General features: G+C 38.1%; 1 protein-coding gene across 2 annotated transcripts in view; it reads right to left on the minus strand.

Annotated features, from left to right (window-relative positions):
• nptnb (neuroplastin b) overlaps positions 1–17,211 on the minus strand; it is a 73,805-nt gene that overhangs the window by 13,274 nt on the left and 43,320 nt on the right. For both annotated transcript variants that reach the window (XM_048520586.2, XM_048520584.2), the window contains 3 exons: positions 15,949–16,043; positions 10,943–11,076; positions 9,347–9,620 (listed from right to left, as the gene is read on the minus strand). In XM_048520586.2, the coding sequence (XP_048376543.1) occupies positions 9,347–9,620; positions 10,943–11,076; positions 15,949–16,043 (503 nt within the window). The remainder of the gene's footprint in view (positions 1–9,346; positions 9,621–10,942; positions 11,077–15,948; positions 16,044–17,211) is intronic.

The following is a 17,211-nucleotide window of genomic DNA, read 5'->3' on the forward strand; positions in this document are numbered from 1 at the left end:
CCTGAAAAACACTAAACTATGTTGCGTATTTGCAGTGAAATTAGAAAATGCTAATAATACTCAGAGGTCGAGCAATATCGAAAGAAAGAGAGGTAAAGTTAATAGTTCATCAGAAAGAATTTTTGAAGGGCACAGACCCGAAATGTCAGCTGTTTCTCCGTTTCTCCAGATACTGTAAGACCTTTTCACGATTTCCAACCTATTTCATTTTTATTACAAATTTCCACCAGTCGCAATGCTTTGGTATTACCCTATCTACAGTATATTATCCCTATGTAAGAGCACAGGAATGTGGATACTGGGGAACCTGAAATAAGAACCAAAAATGCTGAAAGTGCTCAACTGCTTAGAGAGCATATGGAGATTTTAAAAAATGGTCATTGAGCCAAAATGTTAAATCTTTGGTCAGGAGACAATTATTGGTGTTACTACTCTGGCCTTGAAGGTGTCAAGAGCTAATAATTCAGCCACAGTTGCAAACACTAATTTGGGTATTATATACTGCATTGCTTCTGTCACAAAGCAAGTGGCCATTAAAGTAAATTTTACTGAATTACTACAAATAAAATTCTCCAGATTTCTCTACTTCAGCTTTTATTCTTGGCATAAATTGTTGGCAGGTATTAAAAAATAATCATTTCACATTTTATACAGATTGTCAAAAAGCAGATTTAATTCTCGGGTCTGCATTCCATGATTGCATGAAGAATAATACAGAGCTTCTAACGCACTGAGTCAAGTATGCCAGTGCAGAGGAGTAATTTAAGGTACATCCAAATCCAGGTTTAAAAAATATTCCAAATGATGTTTACTGCGAGTAAAACTGAATCAATGAATCTTCAATTAATTAACTTGAAATAATGAACTAACAGGACTGAAAAGAAAGAAATGGTCCTGAAGTTTGAGAAAATAATTTATGGGATCACAGGATTTCTTAGTAGACTACTGTACCCTTTTACACTGCTCATCTATTTCCAACTTCACTTTGCAGTTTGCCCCCTTTGCCCACAGTCCCATATGGCTGTTACACCCTTGTCCATCAATCTATAAGATTCAGCTTTGAATAAATTTAATAACCCAGTCTCCAATGTTTTCTGGAAAAGGGAATTCCATAGACTAATGATTCTCTGAGAAAGGCAGCTTCGTATCTGTCGTAAAAGCGACCCCTCAAGATTCAACCACATTACGTAATTCTATTCTCTTCCACAAAAGGAAATATCTTCTCATCCCCTTAATCAAGTCCCCACAGGTTTTCATGTTTCAGTAAAGACCACCTTTCATTCTTCTATTCTTCTATGGGTATAGGCACAATCTGCTCAACTTTTCTTCATGAGAATTGCTCCTCATCTCAGAAATAAGTTCAAAGAACTGCTTTGAAAGGAAACATTCTCCTCACTCCCCAAACCACAACGCCCCCCAAAACAAACTGAGTTGTACACAAGATGCCAGGTATGGTTTCATCAACAACCTGTCAGCTGCAACAGAATTTCCTACTTTTACATTCCCTTCCTCTTGAAATGAACAACATTCTATTTGCCTTCCTAATTACTTGTTGGACCAACAAACAAATATTTTGCAATTCAGGCACCGGAACACCCAGATCCCTTTGTAAAACTGAATTGTACAATCTCTATTTAAATGGTATTCTATTCTTCCTGCCGAAGTGGACAACTTCTCATTTGCTATGTGGTTCTTCTTCCAATGCTTTTGCACACCCACTGAACCAAATCCCCTTATATATCCTCTGCCTCCTTGCCAACTTACCTATCTTTGTCATCAGCAGATTTAGCGAGTAAGTTCACCTGTATACCTAATTGATATAGATTGTAAATTGTTAAGGCCCAGCACCACCTCCTGTGGCACTCCATTGGTTATAGCTTGCCAACCCAAAAGATCCATTTATCCCTACTCTGCTCCCTCATTAGCTAACAATCCTTTATACATGTGAATATGTTTCCCCTTGCACCATGTGATCTTGTAACCTCTTACGTAGCACTAATTAAATGCGTTTTGGAAGCCCCAACATGCCCACAAGTTCCCCGATTCACCCTGCTTGTTACTTTGTCAAAAAGCTGTAACAAATTAAACAATTTCGACTGACAAAGCCACGTTGAGTCTCCTTGATCACACGATTTTGAAGTATCCAGCCATAATATCCTTAATTATGATTCCTAGAAGCTTCCTTATAATAGATATTACAAGGTAAAAGGGGTATCATGTTTTAACAAACTGCAGTCAGTGAAGAAACCTCACTTTTAAGCGGTATGACAGTATCCAGGGTCTACCCAAACTGCTTAAAGAAAATGCAGCCTTCAGCTTCTCTTCCGAATCGGATGGGAAAACTGGATGACGTTGAGTTGGAGCATTTACATCTATGTTTAGGGCTGTATTTTCCCTAATGATGAGTCTGGAGTCATTTTTTAGTTGCTGTATATGGATTACTATACAAAATAAGGGCATTGGCAATAAGGAGTTTTAAACATGAATTGATTCTCTCCAAAAACAAAGCTTTGCAGTGGTTTAAAAAAACTGAATGAGTATGTGAAATATTGCTAAAAAATGGTCCCTATAGTCAAACTACTTTTCCTGAATTGTTTGATAATTAAAAACTTTGAACAAGAAATTAAATTTAAAATTTTATTTATACTATGTTTTTATTCTATAATTCCTCCAATAATTAAAACATTATCTATTTTGTTTTTTTGGTGATTGAAATGGATCGAGTTACAAGATCTTTCCATGTTCGAGTGTATCCGAGAAGAGTCAACACTGCGCCATGCAAGAACTATGACATGGCAGTAATGAGATATTTTCCACGCAAGTAAAAGTTACCGGGATGAGCAATATTTTAGTATTCCCTTATTTCCCTTTAAATGCAGCTCCTCTGTAAACATTTTGGTAGGGTCGCTGTGAAATTTCTGTGAGGGAAAGGAATGCATTTTCTGAATACAATCCAGTCTAGAATAACTACACACAACAACGGAAAAAGATAATATTCTTGCTGAAAAAATGAAATAAATGAACAAGCTTCAGAAGAAAACAAATATTTCAGTCACAATCAGATCACATTCCAACTCATGAAACAAAAAATTTAAAAGAAACAGTATCACAAGTCTAAATATTATATGAATGCTCTATATTCTTTGGCCAAATTTTTTGTTGAGTTATTCACAAGCTAACCTATTTTGTTTTTGTTGCAATAATCTAAATGCATTAAATCTGTGCAACCTGGAACAAAACATCAAACGTCCACAACCTCAACATTAAATTTTGTTCAATCAGCAAATAGAGCAATTTGCACCCATTATACAGGGCATGAGTTAAGTTTCTTATTCCACATTCCCTTATGGTGGCCATCCAAGGCATCTGAGAAACGGCAGCAGGAAGTTTACAGATCAATGCCGTTCACACGAAGGCTGGTTAATGCAGTTTCATAAAATATTAAGAGTTTGAGCATGGAAACTCAGGTTTTCCAAACAGAATTTTGACTAGAAAATGAACCAGCTTTAAAAAACACAGGGTAAGGAAGTAAGGATTCAGCCACTCAAACCTGTGCTGCCCTTCAGAAGGATTAAGGCTGATTTATAACTGAGCCTATTTACTTGCATTGGTTGGTAGACCCCAGCCTAACAAAACATGTAATCAGTCTCAGTTTTACATTTTTCAAATAACCCTCCAAGCCTCAGCAGCTTTTTTTTTTGAGAAGATGGGTGTTTCAGATCTGCCCTGTTGTGGGGGAAAGTGCTTCATGTTTTTGAATTACCTAGTTCTAATCTTAAGATTATTTTCCGTCGTTTTGCACTCTACGGGAGAAGTGCTTCCTGACCTTTCCCCACTGACATACACATTGATGGCCTGAAAATTACCACAACTCTTGACAGCAGTGGGGTTAACTGCTTAGAGTCTTTTTTTAGAGCAGAGACAGACATACTCACGTACACAAGGACAGAGGTGGGGGTGAGGGGAGGGGGGAAAAAAAAAGGGAGAAGGAGCAGAGATTTAAAGACAAACACAGACAGACAGTGTAAGAGTGAGCGCAATCTGTTTTTTATTTGGGGTTCAGTCACTGCAGCCTTACAGCTCACAACCCCACTTAGGAAGCTTTGCACTAGAGCATTTTACATAAATGGTTCAGCTAAAATGAATAAATAAATATTGCATTTTAGGATCTGATACAGTTATCACTGCCAGTATGACTGAACAACTTTAGATCAGTACATTGTAACTATTGCAGCAAAATGAATGATAAACCTATTTTTATTTTTGAAGAGAGATTTTTTTTAAACTGGCAGTGAATGGTTCATTTGTATAGTATTTTCATCAGAAAGTTGGGGAATTAAGAGTTTTTAAGCATTTTCTATCAAAATCAGAAGCTTTATGGGAGACCTTCTAAACATAAATAATCAATCCACTTAAGGGTCCTCAATATCACAGAAGCGTAAATTGACAGAAAAATTGGAAAGAAAACCATGCAAGTTTATGCCTTCTTGCCGGCCAGAGAAAGTGAGCATTTAATCTCATAACCAAGCATAACTGCTGGTGCAAGTTATTCACTGTTTAATGGATAGATTTCAAATCTGTAATTTCTAAATTCAGGACTTTTTGAATAACACTACACAATGGAACAAAACCACCATCAGTTTTCTTTATCTGAATAATATTAACTTTTCTGCATCTGATAGGTTGAGGTTTTCAGGTTACAACGTGAAAATCCTTCCAATGTAGTCAATAGTTAGAGTACTGGCGTTTGCTGGTCATTCAACAAGTTTTAGTTGATCTTTCAATAACCAAAACTACAACAACCAAATACATCTTTAGGTTTCCAAGGGCTGTAATATTTTGCCCCGATATTAAAAACTGATCGAACATGTTGGAGAACACAAAAAAATCTCAAATTACTTTAAAAATGAACCATGTAAAATTCAATTCCAAGATTCAAGGCCTGGAGTTGGTGAGGGTTCCAGAGGACTGGAAAATGGTTAATGTAACAAGGTGTAGAGCTGGTTGAACATTTCAGGCCAAGTAGCATCAGAGAAGCAGGAAAGCTGATGTTTCGGGCCTAGACCCTTCTTAAAAAATGTAACAAGCCTGTTTAAGAAGGGAGGGAGGGAGTCAGAAGACAGGAAATTATAGGCTGGCTAGCCTGACCTCAGTTGTTGCTAAGATTTGATAGTCCATTATTAGGTTGAGATTGCGAGCACTTGGGAGTGCATGGTAAAACAGGGCTGAGTAAACCCGGCTTCATCAAGGGGTGTTCACACCTGACAGACCTATTAGAACTCTTTGAGGTAATAAGAAAGCAGGACAAAAGAGAGCGAGCGGATATAATCTATTTGGATTTCCAGAAGGCCTTTGACAAAGTGCTACATAGGAGGCCGCTAAATAAGATGAAAGTCCATGGTATTAGGGGCACGTTACTGGCACGTATAGAGGATTGGCTGACTGGCAGAAACTAGGGATAAGGGGTCTTTTTCACGGTGGCAACCTTTGACTGCCGGGGTCTGTGCTGGGACTACAACTATTTCGGTTGTCCATCAGCAATCTAGATGGAAGAACTAACGGCCCTGTTGCTAAGTTTGTAGATGACACAAAAGATACATGGATGGACAGGTAGTGCTGAGGAAGTGACAGGCTGCAGAAGGACATCAACAAGCTCAGAGCAAGCAAAGAAAGGCAGATGGAATACAATGTGGGAAATTGAGGTATTGCACTTTAATAAGAAGAGAGGTGTAGATTATTTGCTAACAGGGAAAGGCTTCAGAAATCACAAGCACAAAGGAACATGAAAGTCCCAGTTCAGGACTGTCTAGATTTACATAGGTTCAGATGACGGTGAGGAAGGCAAATGCTATGCTAGAACACATTTCAAGATGGTGGGAATACACAGCAGAAATGTACTGCTGAGGCTGTAAAAGGCTCTGATCAGACCAGATTTGGAATACCGTGAACAGTTTTGGGTCTTGTATCTAAGCAAGGATGTGGTTAAATTGGAGGGTGTTCAGAGGAGGTTTACAAGAACGATCCTGGCGATGAAGAGCTTGCCATATGAGGAGTAGTTGAGGACACTACTTGGCGTAGTTTGGAAGGACAAGGAAGGAATCTGATTGAAACTTACAGAATACTGAGGGCTCTGGATAGTGTTGACGTAGCAGAGACTAGAACCAGAGGGCACAGCTTCAGAGCAAAGGGACAACCTTTAGAACTGAGACGAGGAGAAATTTCTTCAGCCAGATGGTGGTTATTACATGGAACTTATTGCAGCCAAGGGCTGGGGTGGCCAAGTCATTAATTTAAGACAGAGATAGATAGGTTCTTGATTGATAAGGGGAACAAAAGTCACAGGGAGAACGCAAGAGAATGGTATGGAGAAACAAATCAGCAATGATTAAATGACAGACCAGACCCAATGAGTTGAATGGCCTAATTCTGCCCTTGTATCTCATGGTTTTATTCAATCCCAGAAAACGTAATTCAACGCTAAATCACTTCTTTGATTCCCACCTTTCCACAGCTCGAAGTTCGAACCCATTAGTCTCCTCCTGCCACATATTTTGGCTGTACTTGATGCTTATCCAAGTCTGCCACTAATTTAGTTTTTTAGGGCAGACAACTGGTTCATTGTTTAGTTCAATTAATATTACTTTTTTAAAAAAAAATAATGTTGTTTGTTTCACCATAAACACACAATGACAAAATTGTATGGTTGCATCCAATTGCACATCCTTTGCCTAATTAACTGGACATAATTTTAGCAAAACATTGCAAAATATGCCCATTTATAGGTTTCTCCAAAATTCAAGAAAATATGTATGCTAAGTTAATTCTAGTTACCACAAGATTTTGTCAAGATTCAAGGATTTATCAAGTATTGAGAAACAGAAAAACAATTAGAATGTCCCATGAACTTAGACAAATTTTCCACACATTTCACATTAACCCTCTTGCCTACACAAAATCTAGATTCAAAATCTATTGCGTAATATTTCTTTGAACAAGATTAACATATTTTCCAAGGGATTAATTTTTGATGCTACATAGGACCAGCTTTATCCAAACACTTGAGATATGGTTAGTAAGTTTGCAGATGACACCAAAATTGGAGGTGTAGTGGACAGTTAAGAAGGTTACCTCCAAGTTCAATGGGACCTTGATCCAATGGGCCGAGGTGCGGCAGATGGAGTTTAATTTAGACAAATGCGAGGTGTTGAATTTTGGAAAGGCTAATCAGGAGTTATACACTTTATGGTAAGGCCCTGGGGAGAGTTGCTGAACAAAAAGACTGTGGAGTGCAGGTTCATAGCTCCTTGAAAGTGAAGTCCCACATAGACAAAGATAGTAAAGGCTGTGTTTGGTATGATTGACTTCATTGATCAGTGCATTGAGTGTAGAAGTTGGGATGTCATGTTGCAGCAGTACAGGACATTGATTAGGCCACTTTTGAAATACGACATTCAATTTGGTCACCCTGCTATGGGAAGGATGTTGTGAAACTTGAAAAGGGTCCGGAAAAGATTTACAAAGGATGTTGTCAGAGTTGGAGGATTTGAGCTACGGTAGAGGCTGGATAGGCTCAGGCTATTTTCTCCGGAGCATCACAGGCTGACGAGTGAACTTCTAGAGGTTTATAAAATAATGAGGGGCATGGATAAGGTGAATCGCCAAGGTCCCTTCCCCAGGGTGGGGTCCAAAACTAGAGGGCTTAAATATAAGGTCAGGGGGTCAAGATTTAAAAAAGGGACCTAAGAGGCAATTTTTTCATACTGAGGGTTATGCACATATGGCATGAGATGCTGGAGGAATTGGTGAAGTTTAGTACAATCACAACATTGAAAAGAAATTTGGATTGGTATATGAATAGGAAGGGTTGAGGGGGATATGGGCCAAATGCTGGCAAATGGGACTAGATTAATTTAGGATGTCTGGTCGGCATTGGATGAACTGGACCAAAGGGTTTGTTTCTACAGCTCTATGACCATGACCTAACAACAGAAAACAAACAGTCCAAGTATAGCACATAACTAAAATATCTATTGTACACCAGTAATTTTTAAATCAGTCTTTTCTTTTAGATTTAATTGCCCAAGGCAGATTTTCTATTCTTGCCCCCTGTCTTCAAGTTGCCTTTTTACAGCTGGCATCTTCAGTACTTTTATCGTTTACTATTTTTAGACTTTAAGACTGAACCCTCATGAAGATAAAACCAAAAAACATTGCTCTCTCAATTTTGCTGACAAGAACAAAGCAGCAATCCTTAATAACAACATTCACCTCAGTGTCACATTTTGCACTGTCTAAACAGCTGAACAAGACAATGAGCAATAAATTGCTCAATGATATGAAGATGCAATGCTGCCTTCTATCCTGTAAGTTACTGTACTAGCCATGCAAAATAGTGTCATCAGCATTATCTAGATGCAACAATCATTCTGGATCTTAAAAGCACACTGCTCAAGAGTATGACTGGAATCATGTGATATCCTGAGTGAGATTTACAGTATTAATAATTAGCAAAACAGTCAGTGAATATTCCACGAAACAAAATCACCAAACGTATTTGCCTCATTGAATGTTTCAGTTTTTGCCTGGTAAATTGGAGTAGGTAAATTACAATGCAACAGTCACCTTTATACCTTAAAAAATAAAGTATGAAAAGAGCATCAGAAATGTACAGGTGAATTAGACAAACGCAAGTATTTAGATAGTTACTTTACAGGAACATTATCAAACAGAGGAAGAGGTATGGTAGGCAGAGGACGAAATGGGTCTTAAATAACAAACCTTGGCTCAGGAGAAAAACAAGCATCAAATGTCATTTAGTATGACCATATTTCCAAATCATATTTGAAAACAGCCTTGTGAAATATTTGGATTAATTTTTCAAATCTGTTAAGACTGACTCTGCAGTGATCAGGTTGTTTAATATTTGAAATTCCCACACTCGAGATTATAATATTTAATATTGGAATATGACTAACAATTCATTCATATAAATAAATGTATTGAGCAAGTACACAGAATCTTCCTTAAACCAAAGGCCCACATTTCTGAAGGAGGTCTGGAAAACAAATGGTGGCCATTTATGGTTTTAGCAAACATTTGTAGTGCAGGTTATGGGCGAGGTTGCTGACTTGCGAGCACAGCATAGTCATGAAACTGAAAAACAAATGTTAAAGAAAGGTATAACCTTTTAAAATTACAAATGGATTATATACTTCTCTTTAATTAACCCATTTAATACTAGAAACTACCATGAAAAGTATTTAAAGCACATGTTGGATTATGTTAGTATCAAATGGGTTAAGTATACAATAACAAAGCAAAACTGTATCTGAAGAAAGGGACCTACCGTCAGGGACTTCATCTGGTCTCTTTCGTTTCTCATATATGACAATAATGATGACCAGAATTAAGATTTCTGCAACAACCCCTAGGAAGGGCCACAGTGGTGCCAGATGGCTACGGACTCGCAGAATAGTGACAACAGAGGTGTGTCCAATGTAATTTGAAGCGTTACACAAGTATTCGCCTGGGTCATCCTGAATGTGCAGGTTCTCAATAATCAGCTCTGTGTAGTTGTCTTTGTTTGTGATGAAATAGCGACCACTGGCATTATTTAGTTCCTAGCATGGAGGATGAGAAATGAAATTAAAGTTGACAAAGTAGTACTGTCTTTTACTTTGAGTTTTGCATGTTAAATAAAATCAGTTCTTGCAAATTGTAGAAATAATTCCTCCACCTGTGCATGGCCTGCAAATGACAATTCAGTACCATCATACATGAAGAAAGTTCATCAACATTTATCACAATCCCCTTGTTGAAAAAGATACGAAATGGAGAAGAGCAAAATAAAGGGAAGCCATTTAATGTTTAGACAACAGGCAGAAAGGCCTCGTAGCCAATCACAATTGCTGCCTTCAGATCCGAGATATGACTTCCCAACCTCTGTCCTAAAGAACATGGGTCTTTGCGAGCCCTGAATACCGGTCGGTCATATGTGGCTGCGTGCATCTCTTGTATACTGCCATTGACAAATACCCAAGTATATAAACTCAATGAGTTAAAGGACTTCCTTACATGCCATAATACCTCCATGATTCTCTCAAGGACACCAAAGACATTGGCCGTTTCAACTTTCCGATCTTAAAATGGTTTTATGCTGGTTTACTGCAAAACTAAAGTCATTTGATTACTTTCAGTTATGTATTTATAGCTATTTTGCAGCAGCATGATGGCTCAGTGGTTAGCATTGCTGACTCAGCACCAGGGGGCCAGGTTTGATTTCACCTTTGGACGACTGCCTGTGTGGAGCATGTTTGGGTGCTCTGGTTTCCTCCCACAATCCAAGGATGTGCAGGTTGAATGGATTGGCCATGATAAAATTACCCATAGTGTCCTTGAAATGTGCAGGCTAGGTGGTTTAGCAATGAGATATGGAGGGTTACAGGGAAAGGGTGGGCATAGGGGGTGTTCGGTCTGCGTATGATACTCTTCAGAGGACTGGCGTGGCCTCAATGTGCCAAATGGCCTGATTCCATACTGTAGGGATTCTCCGATCTCTATTACGAACTCTCTATTAGTATGTTAAATAGTGATGCACACAAAGCTAAAGTAAAGTACATTTTCCAAGTCATCCACTTGAACCTAAAGAGGACCCATGACAGTTTCTATCCTTAATCTATTTACAACTTAACATCTAGCAGCTTCTCCCCTATATGCTGCATAGGCATTCACTTTTACACATGAAATGAGAGCACGGACTTCTCCCTCACTTTCCGAATACTTGGCTACTTGGCATCACAGTAACCAAATAGAAAGTTCGATTATGACTTTTGTGAGAAATGAGAAGTCAGATCACACCATAACAAAAAGTGAGGGCCTGAATTCCAGAAAGAAAGCTGTTAAAATTCACTAATATTAGTGAATTTTAACATAGTGAGCTTACCATAAATTCATTGTCCACCTTCTTGTGCCAGGTCCAAACAGGATGTGGATAACCTACAGACTTGCAATACATGAGAGCACTTTGACCCTCATTCTTATTCTCACTCCTCTTATGACCAGCAATTTCAGGAAGTGCTGGAACAGAAACCAGACATAATTAAGACATTTATAACAGAAGAGGTTAACATTAAAGAGAGGTGTAGAGAAAGAAAGGAAAAACAAAGAAGAAAAACCTAACACCAACTAATGGTGTAATTTCATAGTATCTGCCAACTTCTCAGCAGCCCTCAAAAACCATTAGTTTGCAATCTTGTCACATTTGCAGATTAACCATGCACTTCAGCCATTTGTCTGTGTAATGTAGAATCTCAGAGGAAATGTGACCTTTTCTTCCAAGTTGACAGTCAGACTCAGTTACCTGTTAAGCAAGCCAAGGTCAGGAAGAGAGAAAACGGGTGAACACAATTTGGAATGTATCAGTCAGTGAACAGTGAGGGAAATGTTATTTTCCATCTTTAGAAAACAGAACAAAGCAATGTGTCGGCTTAACGTCAGCTTACGTCTTCACCTTGATACAGAGTATTTTTATTTCTCAGTTTTTCTAATGGATTGGCTCCTCTACTGTCTGATGCACTGCTCCCTCCTACCCACCAGCACGATTCTTTGTTACAAGAACAACATTTCAGATAAATGGGTATCTCCATTGTCAAACAGATCTGAACAGTATCATTTGCAACGCCAAAACATACAAAGGGTAGGGGCCAAGTGCTGGGATTAGAATAGTTAGATGGCTATTTTGACCAGTGTGGATGTGATGTACCAATGGGCCTTGTCCTGTGCAGATCGCCACGATTCTATGACTAATTGCAAGTGCCATAATTTAAATTATACTAATTCAATTTAGAGTAGCTTTACTTAAACTGATTAAAAAAAAAACTAGTAAATTTAATTAATGTTTCTCTCCCATGAACAAGCAAGTGAAGCATTAACATGCATTACCATTTTGAAATCAATAATTAAATTCTACTGTCATGGTTCAGTTCTCTTTCTTGTACGAACTGTTCTCAGGACTAACCATCAGGGTCAGTTATGGCTTCTTCAACATTACCCAAACAGCCAAAAAGCTATCACTAGATTATATGCTAAAATTCCTTGTGTATTATTTACAATTAACAGCACAGCAAGACAGCAAACATAACACTGCTTGTTTCTTGAGATCTTACAATTGCAACATTATAAATAGACAAAACAAATCATGACTGAACTCAGATTTCATGCCAGACTGAGAGAAATCCCTAACGCTTGGTCCAAAAGACTCTATAAGTCATAGGTTTGAAACATCCAGGCTTAAAGACAGTGATGTGATCTGCAACTTATAGAATTGTGTGGAGCAAGTATTCCCACATAGCCTGGTTTCAGACAAATCGTTACTACCATAATCATACGTTGATTAAGTAGTGCTGAGAACAACATATTGCTCAGTCTGCCTCAACCCAACTTTAGGTCAAGGTTGTAGACATGCATGTATCTATCCCTTTCTTCCCTTCAAAGTCATACTTCCATTACCTGACAAATTTCTCTAAGGTCACAAAAGCTTTTTCTTTCTATCAGTTAATCAAAATGCCATAGCCCCATTTTCATTTAAATGATTAAATATACAGCATTTGGACTGACAGCTTCATGTCACTGCTTATGCTTTCCTACCATCCTACTTCATCTCAGTATGTCCTTTTATTTCTATTTGTTAATTTGGCTTCCCACTTAAATCTATCTATTCTACCAGCCATTATGGTAATGAAATTTCACCCTGAAGTCCTTATTAAATTTACGAATGACTTTCTCACATTTATGGCCCCTAGTTTTAGTCTCCCCAGCACTTGCAAGCTTATCTCGTCCTATTTGCATATACCCTCTCAAATCTTAAAGATCACATTCAATACTAAGTTCTATAATGTTATCACTCAGTCCTCAGATACCTTGTGGACCAGCATGTTCCCTCCAACACTCCAACTTGGTTTCAATTCTCGACATGCCTTTAACCTCATTTTACATTCATGTCATTTAAAAACTCGAGTGTAGCTGTTGCTTTGCACCTCAGCCATCCAAAACAACTCCAACTACTGATTTGCCACTGTGTATGACCTCTGTTCTAGTGATGACAGCCTTTTCAATCAGCAATGAAATCCTGATTTTAGCCACAAACACATTTTCATGATTTCAACTAATATTTTCATACTTTTAACTGAGATACCTCACTACAATATTATAATAATTTATTATTAGCATTAACACGCACAAAATTCCCAGTTATAAACAAATGCTGCTCATCTGCCGTGGTGAATTTTAACCATTTCAGTAGTATCTGCACAACTCGAGCAACAGCATCATGTTGCATAAGCAATGGAGTGGATGGGGACCATGGGGAGAAAAATGGGATAGGAGGAGTTAAGAATAGACAATATTGTAGCTTGCAGTAGGGAAGCCAGAAAAAAAAATGTAGCGTCACTACAGAGAAAAAAGCCATGTGATCTTTTGCTGATTTAAGGTAAAAATAATCTCACTGTACGAACTTTCCCAGAGAAACCCCTACATTTGTGTCTATCAAATATCTTGAACATTGCGTCCAACACAAGTATGCTCCAAGAGTCACAAATAAAGAAATTTCTCTTAACATGTGAGGAACAATTTTTAATCCATAACTCTCTTGTCACCGAGTCACTAATTTACTGCAACATTTAATGCCTTGGTTTTTCAAATGCATGTAACACTCAAATTTAATGCTCATCCACCAGTTAATTTCATCAGTAGGAGTGGATTCTGATGTGCCTGGTTATCTTCCCTGAAGGGCATCAGTGAACTTGTGGGTTTTGACAGCCCAGTAGCTTTCAAGGCATTTTTTTTCCCCTCCTTGATACTGGCCCATATTCAATGAATTCAACTGCAAACAGCTGTGATGGGATTTCAACAATCTCTGGATTACTCGTACAATAATGATTAGGCTGCAGTTATCTCTTTTAATACACGGTTACATTGAATCAAAGTTTGTGGGCTACTATATTTATGTAAAAACAGGATACCATTAAATTATGAAGCAGTCACGAGCTAACATTTAATGAAAGCCACCAAATTAAATGTCATTATTAAATTGATACAATCACTAAATATGCAACTACAAAATTAACCTAATCAGGACAGCAGAAATAATACACAAGCCAGAATGAATATTCTTTACAGTATCAAACGCAGAGTTGATGAACACCCCACTTTTGTTCAGCCAAAACTCGGAAACAGCTATACTTGAGCTTTTAAATGTTAAAAAAAACAAACAAGTAGGACCATACTTGTTCATATGTACATTGGCCTCACTTACACAGAGCTCCTGTCCAAATCAATATTTTCTTACTCAGTGGTTTTGATTGATAGGAGAAAGCACAGAACATGTGTCTCTCCCATCCTTCAGTAAAAAGAGGAAGCATTTCACAACATGCAAGCCAAATGTGAACTTTGAGAGACTCTACTGCAGCTTTTAAATGATTGAAATGCGGCATTCGTGCTTTGTATTTTGCTTTGCTTTAAGACAAGAATAGAAACCAGCGTTTCACAGTTTGACACAAGAGTGAATTACTTAAAGCAACAGTGAAGGATTAAAATGGATGAGCTATGTTCTCATTTGTGCACAACAGAGCGGATTCAACAGCTTAGCTATCCACGTTGTGCAATGGCCATCTGTCACTGAGGGCTTCCAAATACAAGCAGGAAAGAAAACAAAAGGAAGGTCTGGACACATTTGTTTCAAAGCTATATTACTGCAATTTTTAAACCCATGCATACAAGAACAATCAAACTCTTGGTAATTGGTATCATCATTGATAAGGTTTTATAAATTTTAAAAAGCATTACTCCAATATTTTACCTCCTTAAAGCAAGATTACTTGTTATTAAATGCACAGAGCAGACCATTCAACCCTTTCTAGTCAATGTCAGTATTTATGTTCCAAATGAGGCTACTTTTGGCTAAACATATCAATGTTGTCTTCTACTTTTTCCTCTCATATGGATCTAGTTCCCTTTGTAACTAAGAGAAAAATTCCAATTTACTTAGAAGAAACTGAATTAAATTCAGGATTTAGATATTAAGAATCATTTGTGAGATTATATTCGTGATCAATACCTTGCTTCATATTATTTCTCTATTTCCGTCGCTCTCAATCGTATAATTGCAGACAGCAACAAACCAAATGTAAGCCCAGTCACGCTGTAGTATACAAATAACCAACCAAGCAGTATAAAGGGATATTTTTGTTGAAAACCTACTAGCTGTAAATTATTACAATAGACCAATTCCTAAAAATCACTAAATAGTTTTTTCCCCCCCCCAGTACCAAAGCCAACTTTGGGGGGAGAAAATCCTTTAAATATTTTTGAAAAAGTTGTCAATTCACATTCACTTTCAATTTGATAACGTTAAAGTATTGCTTCCAAATAGATGGAGTAATGAAAACAGGTGTGGGGAACAGTTAAGGTCTACCTTACATCAAATTTAAATTAAGTCCAACATTTAGAGGAATTCCAAGTAAAGGGCAAAGAGAGTGGAAATGAACCAAGCATGCATCTTAGTAGAGACAAGTGCATCATGATTGATTTGGGTTTCATATCCAACATGTAGGGTTCTGTGTTCAAGGTTGTCGAGCAAAAGGCGTATCTAGGCATCATACTGCACAATGCTCTATATCTATTGCTAAAACAAATCAGTTACGATGCATTTCCAGAATAACTGAAGATTAATCAGAATTGTTGCGCCTTCTTACACTTGGAAGGACACAAATATATATAACAGTTGTAGGGCTGGAAGAGGGAGAGAACGGAAAGAGCAATGGCCACAAAGGGATCTGATAACAAATGTGTGAACATACAACTAAGATATTGGTGGACTGGAAGCCAGTGGAGTAATTGGTGCAGGGTTAATGTGTGAGCATTTAGTGTTTCCTATAAGATTACATTGCTTACCTTTGATTTCAATGGAGGCGTTGGCTGAAGGCGAATTGTCAAACATGAAGATGCAGTGATACTCTCCAGAACTCTCAGTTCTAGGTTTGTTAATTCTGGATTAAAGAAGAGGAAAAAAAGATAAGAAGGCTGAATTCTTTTTGTACAGATATTGTAATAGTATTCAACTTAAATATTTCAATCATGGTAAACAAGATGCTGAAAAAATTGCAAACCCCTGTGAAGTGTATATTTAGCATGTCAATAAATGCATATCATGGATAATAGTGATACTACTTTATTTTTAAACTCACAAATAGGGGACAGCACAAAATTAGAAGCCACATCAGAATATGGTTTCTCTTGAAAAAGATCAGATGAATCAAAACTCAATTAACATTTGAGGCCCATTATCTTCTTAGAAGCAGCACTGAAATAGAGTGCTGAAGATCCAGCAATCAATGCTTCCAAATTTAGTTTAATGAAAACAGATTTTTTTTTGAGGTTTGTGAACGGCACATGCAATTTTTCAGAGTTGAGCAGTTATAAGGCTGGACTTTTGTCTTCAGTGGAATTGGCAGTCATTTCTCAAGACAAGGAAAGTGTTCTGACTGCAAGAAAAAAGCAAACCAATTATCCACTGCCTTCTTGAAACCAGCCCATTTTACGTAGTCTTTTCAGGGATTTAGAAGGTTTTGGCTGCAAACCACATCCACAGTTCTGAAGTACGGACTCTGGGTGGGGGGAATTTCAATGTCCACTACGAGTAACTTGGCAGCAGTTGGAGCTGGCCAGGTCCTGAAGGACATAGCTGCTGGACCGGTTCTGCGAAAAGTGGTGATGGGAAAGCATACTTGACCTCAGCCTTACTAATCTGCCGGCTGCAGTTGCATCTGCCAATGACAGTATCGGTAAGAGTGATCATCAAACAGTCCTTGTGGAGATGAAGTCCCGCTTTCTCATTGAGAACACCCTCCATCGTGTTGTGTGGTACTATCATTGTGTTAAATGGGCCAGACTTTGCACAGATTTAGTAACTCCAGACTGGGCATCCATGTGGGCCATCAACAGCAGCAGAAGTGTACTCCTGCAAATCTGTAACCTCATGGCCTAGCATATCCCTGACTCAACCATTACCATCAAACCAGGGGATCAACCCTGGTTCAAAGAAGAGTGCAGGAGGGCATGTCAGGAGCAGCACCAGACATACCCGAAGATGAGGTGTCAACCTGGCGATGCCACCAAACAGGGCTACTTGCATGCTTTTTGGCGAAAGCAGCAAGT

The sequence above is a fragment of the Stegostoma tigrinum genome, chromosome 36 (assembly GCF_030684315.1).
Source record: "Stegostoma tigrinum isolate sSteTig4 chromosome 36, sSteTig4.hap1, whole genome shotgun sequence".
NCBI classification, from domain to species: Eukaryota; Metazoa; Chordata; class Chondrichthyes; order Orectolobiformes; family Stegostomatidae; genus Stegostoma; species Stegostoma tigrinum.